Source organism: Podarcis pityusensis (assembly GCF_964106645.2).
Source record: "Podarcis pityusensis genome assembly, chromosome: 16".
NCBI classification, from domain to species: Eukaryota; Metazoa; Chordata; class Lepidosauria; order Squamata; family Lacertidae; genus Podarcis; species Podarcis pityusensis.
In genome coordinates this window covers 10,373,289-10,388,403 of record NC_138041.1, presented here as the reverse complement: position 1 = coordinate 10,388,403, position 15,115 = coordinate 10,373,289, and the positions used below count along the sequence as shown (strand labels likewise).

The 15,115-nt window shown below is 45.0% G+C and overlaps 1 protein-coding gene across 2 annotated transcripts in view; it reads left to right on the top strand.

Annotated features, from left to right (window-relative positions):
- Nucleotides 1-401: 401 nt before the first annotated feature.
- The window catches only part of ASH1L (ASH1 like histone lysine methyltransferase), a 75,885-nt gene continuing 61,171 nt past the window's right edge, over nt 402-15,115 (top strand). For both annotated transcript variants that reach the window (XM_080984481.1, XM_080984480.1), the window contains exons 1-2: nt 402-779; nt 9,948-10,475. In XM_080984481.1, coding sequence (XP_080840607.1) covers nt 10,050-10,475 — 426 coding nt within the window. In that variant the 5' untranslated portion in view covers nt 402-779; nt 9,948-10,049. The remainder of the gene's footprint in view (nt 780-9,947; nt 10,476-15,115) is intronic.

Below are 15,115 nucleotides of genomic sequence, written 5' to 3'. Positions count from 1 at the left end.
GGCTGGGTTGATTGATCGGCCAGGCGCGCGGCATGGGCCGGTTTGCTTCCACTGATTGGCTAAGCTTGAGAGAGGAGGAGGAGGCGGCGCTGGAAGGGAGGGAAAGGAGGGCAAGGCTCTCGCGCTCCCTCCGAGATAGGAAACAGGCGAAGGTCGAACGCGGAGCAGAAAGGCGGGGGGGGGGGGAGAGAAGGGGGCGGGGCAAACCACACACACACACACACACAGGTAGAGAGAAAGAGAGGGAGAGAGGGGAGTGGGCGTGGTTAAGGCTCCCTCGCTCGCGCCTGCCTGTGAGAGAGAGAGAGCGCGCGCGAGAGAGAGCGCGAGGCGGCCGCGGCGCGCGAGCTTGACGCCTCGCGCACGCGCCGAGGCAGGAGCGCTGCTGCTGCTGCTGCTGCTAAGGCTGCCGCCGCCGCCGCGCCGCCGCCGCCACCAGCAGCACCAGCACCACAGCCGCTGCTACCGCCGCTGCCGCCATTTTGGATCCGCGGCCGCCCTCAGCGCAGCGCGAGGAGGATCAGGCTGGAATAAGACGACGACGAGGAGGCGGCGGAGGAGGCAGAGGCGGAGGCCTGCGCCCGCTGAAGCAACCGAGAGGGGCGAGTCTCCTGGGGTGGGAGGGGGAGGGACGTTGGTTTTCCCTCAGCAGCAACCGAAGCAGCAGCAGCAGTGGCGGGTCTCGCCCTGGCCTTGCCCGCCCGCGAAGGCGGGTTGGCCCCGGCCTGGGAGGATGAGGCGGGCGCGGAGGAGCCGGAGCCGGGCCTCGCTGTGACGCGGTGAGCGAGGGGAGGAGGAGGAGAAGATGCGGGGAGGGAAAAGGGGCGGCGGCGGCGCTTGGGGGGCTCTCGGTCCCTGACAGTCGGGCCCCTTCGCCTGGGCGCGGAGGGGGCTGAGCTGCGGAAGGGGCTCCTCTTGACAGGCCCTTTCCGTTGGCCGTGATCCTGGAAGCCTCGCCGGCTGTTTGCTCTCCCTCAGGGGGAGATCCTGACAGCCAGGCCTTGGAGGGAGGGAAGGGGAGATCCTCGCAGCTGCTTTTTAATTATTATTTTTTTGAGGGGGGGCGTGTTAGCGAGACAGTAAAGGGAATATCTTTTGCATGGCTGCTCACTGCTTTCGGGGGACTTGGGTTTCAGGTGCAAGGCTGGGTGTGTATGTAGACGCACGCAGCGCACAAAATCCTTGAGAGGCTGGTTGTTGCTTTCGGTGGGCGGGGAGAGGGGGATCCTTGCAGCTATATTTGGGGGAGCATGTTGGAGAGAGTAAAAGGCAGATTGCTGTGAGTTGGGTTACTGCTGTGAGGCGGTGGGTGGCTCAAGGTGCAAGACTCGATATGTACACACACACACACAGACGTGCAACGTTTCCCCTTTTGAAGAGAGGTCCTTGATCTTGTTATGCGAGCGGGTGGGTGGTGTAGGTGGCTGGCATGCTCTTGGAGCATGACTTCGGGGGTATGTGTGTGAAGGAGGTGTGTGTGTGTGTGTGTGTGTGTGTGTCTTGCATTTTTATTTTATTTTTTTGCAGCTTCGTTATTGGGTGGGTGTGTATTTGTAAACGTTGCACCCTCGTTTTGTGAGGTTTGCTGTTCAATCCTTGTGGCTTCATTTGTGGAGTTTTTGCAGCCTCCGTTTTGTGGTGGTGGTTATGTATTCTTGTAGAAAAACGACCACAAAAACTGGGAACCACAATGCTGAGCAGGGTGGGGAAGCGGAAGGGGCTCCAGGTGTTTGAAGGGAAAAATATTTCACATATATTTTTCTTCAAACATCCTTTCCTCTCTCCCCCGCCCCCCCCAATGTATTCGAGTAACTTCACCTTTTTGAGAGGGACGTTATGTATGGAGTTTTGTAGCTTCATTTTGGGGGCAGGAATAATACTTAGGGGGAAATCTTGAAGCTTCACTTGCAGAATTGTTACAGACTTGCTTCTTGGTGGGAACTCATGGATGGCGTTATTCAGCTTCATTTCCCTCCTCTGTGGCTAGGAATGAGGCAGATTGACTCCTGTTTAAAGTGAATGTTTGGTGTGCTGATACACTCCTTGTCCTCTATATTGGGATGGGGAATTAATTCCTCTCTTTTTTTAAGGGAGGTGCTTGATTGTTTCCTGTGTGTGTAGATTTCTGGCAAGAACCTGAGTGGGTTGGCAGCTGAAGGGGAATCCTGCTGGATGAGCAAGATGGGAATCCTGGTGGCTGCACCCTGGTAGTATGTGGGTGGGCTTCCTGACAGCTTGGCCCCTGCTCCCATAGCTGGAATCATTGACGGGAGGGTTGATGGATAAGGCTACTCTCCAGGAATGTTAGTTTGGTGTGCATTGAGACAGATCCATTTGTGTGTGTGAGTGAGAAAGTGATTGATTCTTTGGTACCGAGGACCCCCTCAGAGATGCCAAATTTCTTGCACAGAATGTATTCCCTTTGTAGGAAATCATCACAGTGTGTGATGATTTTTCTCATACACAAACACATGTGTTTGGCTTCATGTACCAGTGTTGTTAAACTCGCAGCCAATCGCTGCTTCTCAGCATGACTACACATGGCAATAGATCATCACACATGACAAACTACATGAGGCTCGCCATCTAATTTGTCTTTTCTGAATTGGCCTCTGGCTTCTATGAGGCGGAAAGAGGTTCTTGACAGTTAGGTCACCTCCTTAGAATGGCAGGTGAGAGGTTGAGGATACTGGACACGTAGTTTTGTAGAAACCCCATGTCATTGCGGACAGCTTTCAGTATCTGGGAGGGTCGTTGTCCCTTGCCTTGAGAAACTGCAAACTTTTCTCAAGGATTAATGCTTGGATAGCTCTTTATTTAACCCTAACCCTTCGCTCCTCACTTCAAATGACAAAAACCAAGCCTTAAGTACTTGTGCATATTCTTTCTATCTTCCTTACCTCCCCCACCTCAAATATATATTCTTCTGCCAGAATTTACACTGTCAGTTTCTCTGTACAGAGGCCTGTTCTCTCCCCTGCACCACCACTTTTTGTTTTAGTGTTGTATAAAAAAGTATTATCTCTGTAGAGAAGGCCTGCCTTAAGAGGTACCTCTTAAATTATTCCTCGTTTGTTTGGCAACTGCTGCGGTACCTCTCTTAGCATTTTGCGTATGAGCCCCCCTTTCTTTGATGTCTAATACATTTATCCTTTTATCCATTTACTTACAAGTTGTGTTGTGCTTGGGACTATAACTGCTTAACAGTCAGGTTTTATGTCATTTTCAACTTGATCTTTCAGACTTTCAGTTACAACTTTTCTGTTTGTAACTCCTCCAGGCAGAGAACATGCCCCTGCTGCGCTTTCTACAATGCCTGATGTAACTATTCAGTACCTGCTATGTAAGAGCAGCTGCTATAGCTCATCCTTCCACTAGAAAGCTTAAATGGCACTACCAATGGTCTTCTGTCCAGGCCACATTTCCTTAGAGTCATAATTGTTGTAGGATTAGGTGCTTCCAGCCCAGTTTCTGGACCCCTTGTTAGTTATGTGCCTTTCAGCAAATCTATAACTTCTGACCCTCTTAGGACTGCTTTTTTGTGTTGCTTTCAGAAGTTATGGCTTGATGTATGAATGTGTAATTTTGAAAAGCTAAGTGCATGTATCTGTTTCTGAGAGTTGAGTGTCATTCATACTTCATGTGCATGTGGAACTGAAACAGTGTTGTTTAATTACTGCACCTTCCTCTAAGGAGCTCAGGGATGGGTGTGTTTATCCCATATTATTCTTCAGTTGACTGGCAGGGTAGGGTAGACTGAGGTTTGAACCTAGTTCCAGCACTCTTGTCTTCCAATTGGACTTTCTTACCCCTTACTTCTATATCTCACCTGTAATTATAGAGGGATGCACTGGGTAGATGGCTACTCTTACCAACCGCTGATGTTGGTTTTCTGGAAAATTCTGAATTGGGAAATTTTCATATGCAAACCAGGGTAATCTTCATAGGATAATTTGCAGTGGGGAAAAATTTATCATGCCCTAGAGAGTAATCTAATTTGGCATGTTTATTTTACTTGTATTTAGTCAACAAAGCTAAACACGTTGAAACTGCCAAGCTTGCCTAATATTGTATTTGCAGTTGGCACCTATTCATTGTATCTAATGAACATATGACATGGGAAAACTTCCATGGAAAAAGAAAGCACTTGGAACGTTCTGTGTGTGCAAACTTTCCCCACCCCACATCACTGCTCTCAACCCTTATTAGCAAGATTGATCTATACAGCTCAGAACTGGCTCCTTTCCCATTTTCTATGATGGATAGGGGCCCACTAACATTAGCATGGCTTACTAACCAGTCATCATTTGTGATATGAAGAAGGTGCAAAACAGTGGAAGTCTTTCCTGCTGCTTGGAAGAGATTCCTGCAGTCTTACTCAAAAACATCAATAGAAATGAGACATTTGGTGTAAAGATCTGTGTGGTGCTGGGTCTCCTGCTTGCAAGAGGGCTGGGTGCACTTGCCTCTTGTGAGTTTGTAGGTAGATCTGTAGATGCCTGCTGGTGGGCACTAAAAAGATTTCATATTCCTACATCAATGTTTGGTGGCTGGAAAGATACTGCCTTTGTTCCACTTGGTACCTGCATGGCAGCATCAGTCACTTCTGGCTCATGCTGGCCCAAGGAATCCTAAAGGATCAGGTGGAATTGTCAAGGAGAATTGCTGATAGTGATATTTGCAGTCTTGATGGGGATATTCTATCCATAGAGTTTCTTGTGGGGGGGAGGCCTTGCCACAGACAGAAAGTTCCTCATTACTAATTTAGAGTGAACTGTTTGAAAAGTTAAAGAAATCATTTCTATCTTTGTGCTATATTTCAGTAAATGCATTTGGAGCAGGATTGTTAAAAAAAAAAAGTCTTAGGTGTGGGCCAGATGTGGAGCTGAGGGCATAGGAGAAAGTCTGAGATGGGGAAATAGTTTTGAATGGCAGAGGGGTTCCCATGGCATTCATTTTATTGCCTGCTCTAGATGGGTATTATACTCCCTTTGAAGGAGCAGGTTTGTAGCTGGGGGTTCTCCTGGATCAATTGCTGTCACCTGAGGCACAGGTGGTCTTAGTGATATGGAGTGAATGCCATCGGCTTAAACTAGTGGCTTAACTACGATTCTATCGGAATAGGGATAACTTGGCTGCAGTAATCTTATGTTCTGGGAACCTTAAGACTGGGCTGTTGCAATGAACTTTATGTAGGGCTGCCTTCGAAAATGATTTGGAAGCTTCAGTTAGTACAGAATGTGGCTGCCTGATTGTTGACAGGTTTGAGGCAAACAGATCATATATCACCAATTCTGTTATAACTACACTGGCTGCCTGTAATCTTCTGGGCCCAATTCAGAGTGCTGGTTTGATCTATAAAGCTATTTACAGCTCAGGACCCTAATATTTTTTGGAACATCTCTCCTGGTATGAACATAACCAGACCCTTACATATTTTACTCAGGTCCTTTGTGTGAGGGAGGATCAGAGAGTGGTGACAAGGGAGAGGACCTTTTCAGTTGTGACTCCCTGTTTGTGCAATATTCTCCCCAATGAAGTCCACCTGATGCTATTTTGGCTTCTTGACTCTTGATAGACTAAGATGATACTGTTTTGTTATTAGTGTGCTGCCAACAGTTCTTGTGGTTGTTTTATGGTATAGTGTATTTATATTCATGTTTTAAGTGCATTGTAAGTCACTAGGAGGCCTTCAGTTAATAAGCAACTAACAAGTCTAATGGTTCTGTGCTTGAACTGAGAGGGAATGCCAAATGTGTATGAGATCCTATGCTTGACCAAGGCTGCAATTTTGAGTACCGGCAGCTCCCCTGCCCCCCATTTACACATGTTCAATATGTGTGTGATTGCATCACACTGAACCCAGAAGTGACTCGAAAACTTCATAAAGACCTCACTGAAACGTCACTAAAAGGGTGGAGCGATGTGCTTCCAGGCTTTTTCAATGGCTTTCATTTATACGTGATTTCACTGATGTGCACGGTGCCTTGGAACATAACCCCCGTGTAAACGAGGGGCTGCCTGTATGTTGATAACCTTTTAATGCAATCCTAGGCATATTTATTTAAAAGTCCCTTTGAGATGATTGGGGCTTCTGTCGAGTAAGTGTGCATAGGAATGCAGCCATAGCCCTGCTAAAATAACTATTAACCTTAAAAACATCTCTGCAAAAGATACTGGTCCATTTTGAAAAGTATAACTGCCCCCCCACCTGCATTTTTTTGTTTTGTTTTGTTGATACAGGTGCTAGGGGGATCCTTAACTCTTTCAGCCTATTAAAGTAGAACTATCTGCTCACTTGAAGGGAATCCTTATTTGCCGTAGTTGCCCAGATAAATTTCTGTTTGTAAAAGCCTGAATTAGTGGTATGCATTTTTGGGGTAAAGGATTGAAATTGGTAATGCTCACAAGGTCTTCCCCATGTCTTTGTGAAAATAATTATAGACAGAGGTGCCTCCAGTGAGCACGTGTAATGGGGACTGAGAATCACAGGAAGAAACCCAGATGCCTGGTCACTTAGGATTTAACATTTGTCGCTAGAGGTTTGAAGTGTTCATCCGGCTCTATATGGGGCTGGCACCTTGAAAGCATATCTCAAAAGTAGCAGTAGCATAATAGCATTATTAAGGCCAACTAGAAAACCACAGAATGATGAACAAGGTCTTGAATTCCCCACAGCTCTTAATCCAGTTGTGGTGGGGAACTCAAAAGCTTACTTGCTGCTTCATAATACTTTTAGTTGGCCCTGAGAAATGCACTGCCCTGTCGCTATTTTTGGATCTGTTTTCTTTCTCTCTACCTCTCCCCCCTCCCAACATTAGAACTACATGTCTACCTGCAGTTTTCATGTGCTATTAGTTCAAATAACTATATTTCCAGTTTCAGCAATTGATCCAGAGAGCTGAGGACACAGATAGAGAATGGAGGAAAGAGTGGCTTGATTGGGGCATATGTGTATATACCAACTTTCCTCCGAGGAGCTCAAGATGGCATGCATAGTTCTCTGCTCTATTTTCTCCTCACAGCAACCCTGTGAGGTAGGTTATGCTGAGAGTGAGTGACTGGTCCAAGGTCACCCTGCGAACTTCATGGCTGGGTAGGGATTCAAAACCTGGTCTTGCAGTAATAGCTGTTAACAGTATTATGCAGCCAAGCTTGTAACTAAGGGGGAAAAGAAGTTTGGCAAGCCAGATTGATAGCTGCCTAAATAAAGGCATAGAAGCACGTTGTTGTGGTATAGAGCTGGCATAGTACAATGACCAAGAAACTGAAATATAAATTGGCATGTCCTCACCTCTCACCTCTGACATGAGCTCACTAGGTGTCATTAGGCAAGCCACTGTCTCTCAACCTCTTACAGTACTCCCAGTTTAACACTATGAAAGTAATAATATTGACAACTTGCTGTAATCCTTGCAGCTCTGTAAAGTAACACATGTGAAGCTCTTTGAACACTCAGAATCATAGCATTGTAGAGTTGGGAGGAACCCTGAGGGCCATCTAGTCCAGACAGATGGCCATCCAACCTCTGCTTAAAAACCTCTAAGGAAGGAGAATCCACCACCTCCCAAGTGAGTTTGTTTCACTGTTGAACAGCTCTTACTTGTCAGAAAGTACTTCCTGGTGTTTACCTGGAATCTCCTTTCTTGTAACTTGAATCCATTGGTTCAGGTCCTAGCCTCCGGAGCAGGAGTACCAGTATTAAATGCTATTTAAAAGACACAAAACGTCTGAGGGAACAACCGTAAATTCATCTATTTACGGGACTGCCTCTCCTGGTATGCCCCGCAGAAGACCTTAAGGTCCATGAATAACCATAGTTTAGAGGTCCTGGGCCCTAAGGAAGTCAGACTATCCTCCACCAGGGCTAGGGCCTTTTCAGTGATGGCTCCGACCTGGTGGAATGTTCTGTCCCATGAGACTAGGGCCCTTCAGGATTTAACCTCCTTCCGTCGAGCCTGTAAGACAGAGCTGTTCCGCCTGGCCTTTAATTTGAATTCAGCCTGATCTTTTATTTCCCTTCCCTTCTCTTCCCTCCCCCTCCCCTTTAATGAAGATTACCCACTCTGAGACCCCACAGCTAATTCTCCCCTGGCCTCCTCGCTGGCCCAAGTAGGACTAATTCAGCCAGCTAGCCCTGGTGATTATCTAATGCTTATTAGATGGATTTCCCCTAAATTGATTTCTGAACTTTGAATTTTATTGTTATTCATGTTTTTATACTGTATTTTATGCTGCTTTTACAATTAAGTGTTTTAAATTTGTTGTTAGCCGCCCTGAGCCCAGTTTTTGATCCTGGAAGGGCGGGGTATAAATAAAAATTTATTATTATTATTATTATTATTATTATTATTATTATTATCTATTACCAAATGTGCCTTGTATGTGTCAAAACTAGAATTCAAATAAGAATACATTCCAGGTGTTCCAAGTAATGCACCCCACTCCACCTCACATGCTAATCATAAATATTAAGAAATGTGTTCAGAAGGAAGCAGTGGGCAGGAGTTTGGAGCTGGAGAGGGGATTATTGGAGAAGAAGCAGTGACTGTGTCTTGTGACTTGGTTTTTGATGTGTAGCTCTAAGGCAGGCATAGGCAAACTCGGCTCTCCAGATGTTTTGGGACTACAACTCCCATCATCCCTAGCTAACAGGACCAGTGGTCAGGGATGATGGGAACTGTAGTCTCAAAACATCTGGAGGGCCGAGTCTGCCTATGCCTGCTCTAAGACTTGAGGTACTGTGGCCATCTCTGTTGTGTTGGAAATCACAGGGTTTCTGCCTCAGCTCACCTGGTGAAAAGTGATACTATAGGAGGAGACCACTAGAGGGCATCTCAGGGACTTGTGCATCAGAAATCAGTCTGGATGAATGAAGGAGGAGTGCCCTAGGCATTTAACAACAAACACTTAAATACCACTATAGAAACACTTAGATAGCAGTATTGCAATTACAGCTGTAACAGGTATTATGCAGCGGTCTTTGTAAGTTTGGCAAACCAGATTGACAGCTGCCTAAATAAAATAAGCTTTAGGTGGAAGAGAGGAAAGTCATAATTAGTGAGAATTTTCGTCAGATGTAAAAATACATGAGATGCAAATAGTTAACTGGGAAGTGAGGCATTTATAAGCCGTGTGGAAGCTCTTAACATTGGATGTCTTTATTTATCACATTTCTGCCTGTATCCTTCTTACTTCAAACATATCTCTGCAGCCACAAGGACAAGAAACTTGTTCTTCTTTTCTAAGCACCATTTAACATTATATGCTTGTCCTCCTATGCAATGGATCGGAGCCTGCTGTCAGTTCACCAGTTCAGGGAGCTCTTCTGAAAAAGTATTTCCCCTTTTATGTGGAAGTGGCTACTCTGTATGTACATATTAAAATATTTATTTCCTGCTTTTCTGCCCCATAACGGGACCTCCCAAGGTGATTTTCAAAAGAATGAATGTTTCAAACGTAACAACAAGAACTTACGAAACAAACTACACATGCCACTTGGAAATGTATGGAAGAAAGATGCCATATAAATTCAGTTTATAATACTTATTGCTGTACAGCTCTCACCCTTCTTCCCATATTAACAGAGCAACCTGCATTTGTTGGACCCCATGATAACATCATGGCATGTGTGTGCTCCAGACTGAGCTCATGGGTTGTTTGTTTATTGTAAATAGTCACTTACCTGGTCACCTGTGATGAATAAGAGCTACCTCCAGGCGACCATCCTGGGAAGCTTTACACTAGTGAATTTTTTTGGGGGGTGTATTGTAAATGGCTAAAAATAAATATGTATAGATGGGCTATTCACTTTGTGCGCTTCTTTGCAAGGTCCTGTGTGTTCCCTTCTTTCATTTCTGTTTGAAAACAAACAGCACAGAAACTGTATTCCTTTGGCTCTTGAATAGTCTATATTCTGACTGTCATCCCTTCCCTTTCTCCCACAGTGAGAAGATGATGGCTGCAAGATTCTGGAAGGATCTGTCCATGGACCACACAACCGATCTGCTGTAAAGTAATAGTAATTATTTGCAACTGCACGTACTGTAATGGACCCTCAGAATACTGCTATGTTAGGGCTGGGCTCTGGTTCTGAAGGGTTTTCTGGGAAAAGCCCCTCTGCAGTTGCCACAGGCGCGGCAGGAGGCAGGAGGGAGGCGGAGCTCGATGGTAGTGCTAAGGAGGAGGAAGAGAAGAAGAGGAGGAGCTCGGAGGGGAGCGGCGGCGATGAAGTTGGCAAGGATGAGAGTCTGTCGGATGCCCAGCAACAGTTTTCTGTGAAGGAAACAAACTTTTCAGAGGGGAATTTGAAGCTGAAAATTGGCCTGCAAGCCAAGAGAACTAAGAAACCCCCTAAGAACCTGGAAAACTATGTCTGCCGGCCTGCAATAAAGACCACTATTAAGCAGCCCAGGAGGGTGCAAAAGGTTGGGAAGATGATGGAGGAGAAGAGCGACCCTGGCCCTGCAAAGCAAGTGAGTCATGTTTGCAATTCTCAGATCTGGGAAAGGAGTGGGTGGGGGAAAACAGAACAAAAATGGTTACAGGTGCTGGATGCCAGTAGCTCCGCAGGCACCAATTATGCAAACAGAATTTGAAATCAAGGGCAGAATTTAACATCTGGAAAAACCTTCCAATTTCCCCCCCTATTTTTCTTTTTTAAGAGATGCGGAAGAAGAAAGAGAGCTCTAATGGAGCCTTCAATCTTGGGTCACCTTTAAATCTCAGCCTGTTGTGTGGGACCCATTTCTCTTTTAGGATGATGATGATTAGTGCAACGCCACACACCTTGCAACCAAGCACACAATGTAGCCTGTTCTACCTGCTACGGTAGAATGCTTATTTGAAGCCTAGTTTGCAGGGGCTGGGGAAAAGACCCTGTGGCTTTCAGGGAATGCCTCTAGGGATCCTGGTGTGCCTGTAGGCACTACAGTGGATGCCCTTGCCCTAATGAGTTTAGACCATAGCCTTTGCTAACTCCTTGTATTTACTGTGGCTATGTTAGTTTGGTAGTGACAGGAGTAGCAGCTGAAGCCAACATTCCATTTTTCAAAATGAGCGCAAAAGTTTGGGGAAACTAGGGCAGCCTGGCGAAATCTGCCATGTCTTCCCCAGCTTTTTGGCACTTTAGAATTAATTTTGGTTAAATTGCTTTCTGTCAGTCGTCGTCCTAGCTGATGTTATTCCATGTTAGCTGGGCCATTTGTTGCCAGCAGCTCCTTCTTCAGATTCTGCTACTGGATGTAGCAGAGTAGAGCCGCAACCTAGTCATTGTAGGAGGTCATTGTGGCATCTGTTTGGCTATTGTGAGCCTTTGGATTGATTTTACATTTTTATAAGAGGGCAAAATTCTTGGTTTCTCAGTTCTTACATTGTGGAGTAATTCTTTTATTTCCCCAGGGGTTGATTTGAGTGTTGGCCTTATAAGGGTAGCGCCAGATTAGGAATTGTGGGGAAAGTACAACTCTTGCACTTGTCCCTTGCTGGCTTTGTCTGTTCTTTCCCTCTCATTTGTTGAGATTTATGTAGTAAATTTTCTATTCTTGTACTCTGTGAGGCATCACGAGTGCTAATGATTGGGGCTGCAGAGTTCAGCCCATTTAATCCAGCCTCCCCCAATTTATGTAGTCCTCATTATTCCTGACATGCTGATTAGAGCCAGTGGGAACTGAAAACATCTGGAAGGCACTGCATTGAGAAAGGCTGACTTAAAGTTTTGATTGACTCAAAAGGTGTCCCTAATTAATCAAGGAGGAATTCTTTTAAAAAGGGTGCAGATGTTAAGGGTCATCTTAGGAAGTGATAGTCCCCTGTTTCTTGTGCATAGGAGGGAATACCTCTTTTATGATGAGACATGTGTCCATCACCTGAAAATAAAATGGATATTTTTATTTACATCTGTTGCGCATGGCTATGGAAACATAGCTGATCAATCAAAATTCATAGGATTGATCAAATGAGATCTTTAATTGGGCAACTGTTCTAAGAATAATGATTATAATTACCATATGGGGGATTTAGCATAATAATAAAAGACAATCAATATAAGAACAAACAAAATGCAAATTGAAAGAGAAGACAGAGATCTAAAAGGCCTGAGAAAGGAAAAGTTTTTATACTGATGTCTAATGGATTGGTTTGTGATCGCAACTTCCAGGCAGGTTGCTGTGAATATAAGTGATCATTTAGGAACCTGGAACCTAAATTGTTAATTACACACAGCTGCAAAGATCGGTGGAACTCCTTTTGCTTCAACTAGGTTGGAATTCTCTTCCAGATTTATAATCCCTGCACACACCTTTATACTGATCCTTTAAATCAGAGCTGGGGAAACCTCTGGCGCTCCAGAGGTTGTTGGACTCCATCAGCCCTGGATTGGGGAAGGCTGATCTAGATGTTGTAGGCCTATATTTTCCATCAGCCCCTAGCCAGCATGACCCAATGGTCAGGGATTCTAGGGGGTCTTAGTTCAGTGGCATCTGGAGTGCGTTCAGTTGAGGAAGGCGGCTCTATCAGGTAGATAACTATTCCCAGCATAAATTGGGAAGTGTGAGGTCAGACCTGCCCTGCCATGAAGATGGGTGAAGCAGCTGTCCCAAGGCTGTTCATTTTGGATGTCATGAAAAGACAGCAACTATCAAGTTGTTAGTGATATTTATTCCTGGGGGCATAGCTGTCCTGTTTTTTGCCTCAGGCCCTGAGGTGGAATTTCCTAATGAGGCTGGAAGTTGAACCCAGGGTTTGTGTGGTACAAAAGAGTAATTTAAAGGGAATGACATGGGCCCCTTTCAGTTTGTTTAAGATACACGTTCCAGTTCTGGTGAAGCAAGAGGTATGTTTATGTCTGATCACTGGAGGGGCCAGAAAAGCTGATGGAAGGAAGTATGTGACCTGCTGTTTCATTGTTGTTGTCCTTAATTGCTCTTGTAATAGTTACTCAAATACTGCATGAAGTTTTGCTCCTGGAATTGTTTTTTTAATGGATAACTTTGTCCAGGTGTATTTGTGCATGAACAATGATTGAAAGATAAAAGTGCCAAACTGCAGCATTTCAATACATTGCTTTGGGTTTTTTTTCCTGGCTGTGTGTTTAATATTGGAGCTGGCAGAAAATGGCGACAACATACCATAATTCTTCTTATTTTTTTTAAAGTAAGAGTTGATCAGAGTTGATTCAGACTTTGTGAGGGCTCATTTACATCATGCAGGAAACCAAGGCTGTTTCAGAGGTTTGGTATCTCCTGAATTGGTGTTGTCAGTCATCATCCGCTCTTGTTAACCACTTATGTGCACAGAGCATCTTGTTGGCAGGCATTCTGTAGCTACCTTCTGTGCAGTGGATATACCATTTATCCTAAGTTGTCAGGAATCCATCATTATTTGGGACTCTTTTCTTCACTAGTCCGCCTGGGTTAATCCAGTAGTTAATTTCTAAACTGGTCATTATTATGGTTCAAGCTTAGCTCTCAGCAACACCCTCTGATCTAGAAACCATGCCCCTCAGTGGGGACAGAAATATACTCTGTATATGCTTAGAAGTGCCCTCTTAGTGAGCCACATGTTACAGGCTGGGCCCTGCTTCAAAAAACTAGGACAGAAGCTGTAAGGCAAGGGCAATAATCTCCAGAGCACTGGCAGTGTGGTTCTTTCAACCACGAGGACTAGAAGCTTGCCTTTTTTAATAATAAAAATGAAAACATTACTCTCAGAATGTCGCCCATATTTGATGTTTGCACAGTGGGAATAGCTCATGTGCCCAGCCCTGTTTGTGCTTTTATTACAGTCCATGCAGGCTGCTTTTTAAATCTGTGTACCAATGCATCTGCCCAAGGCCTTGCAAATAAAAAGTAAAAAATCCCTCCTTTGTCTTTGTTTGTAACATGCTCAGCCACTTGGTAGGTATTGGTTGGGGTTGGATTTCTTTTTCTTTTTTTTTTTTTTTCTTTTTTTTTGCGCTTTCCTGGGAAATCAGAATCCAGAAGCTGCAGCAGCAGCAGAGCCGTTTGTTGCTCGAGGCGCAGATGGGCAAACACAGCCACTGGAATATTCTACCTATTTATAGCCAAGCAGCGTTGATACTATTCCGGTCTTGGAGATGATGTAGAGTCACGAAGGTGACAGCAACAAGCTCCACATTGACAGCTGTAGTGTTGATGCAGTTAAGACAATGGAACAAGATGGAACCTTTGCTTCTGTTCTCTCAAAGCTCTCCGTTTCCCCGAGAAACTGCTGAGCACAGGTATCCTTCCGATCCTTGCAGTGTCCTTGGCTATGCAGGTGAATGCTGCAGAAGGCTCTCCGCTGCTGATGCTGCTTCTAGAAAATTACAAGGCAAATGGTGGTGCCCATACATGAAAAAGGGACTTCTGTCCTTCAGCTTTTGTAGCTGCTGAGGGAAGAAGAGGGGGAGGAAGGCGTGAGTGGGAATTGTGTTTTATTCACAGCTAAAGCTCTGCCATGACACCTAAACAAAGATGGTTTGAGAGTTCTCTCTCTCTCTCTCTCTCTCTCTCTCTCTCTCCCTCTCTCTCTCTCTCTCTCTGTGTGTGTGTGTGTTTGCATACATGCATTCAAAGAGTCAGGGGGCAGGAAGATGCCAGGCTGTAATAAACTTGGACTTGTGCGCAGAGCTAATCCTAAAAGTGTGTTCTGTAGGATGCTGTAGATTTAAAGGTAGGCAGGGTGAGGCAACCATCTTGGGCAGCAGATGCTGGGTGCCATTAAGAGCAGCCGAGAGTGAGATACACAGGCCTGAGCCCAAGGGGCACGTTCTCCTGGGTAACTCTCCTAAGCAATCCCCCTTCATTTTAATATGGCTTGTGCGGCAGAATTTCCCCATGGTTGGTGTCTTATGATGGCATGAGTCTGGGCCCCAATTCAGATTTTCTGCCACCAGTACCAGAAAGCCCAAATTTGGCTAACACCCCTGTGCAGATTTCATTCCAATCCTGCTATTGACAGTTTAATAAAAAATAATAATAGTAATAATAATAGTAATAATAATAATAAAAACTTAGTAGTAGTAGCAGCAGCAGTATTCATCATTTAAATTACATCAGGACAGGGAAACAGCACTGATTAAATGGAATCATAGACTCCAGTATGTTAGAAGCTC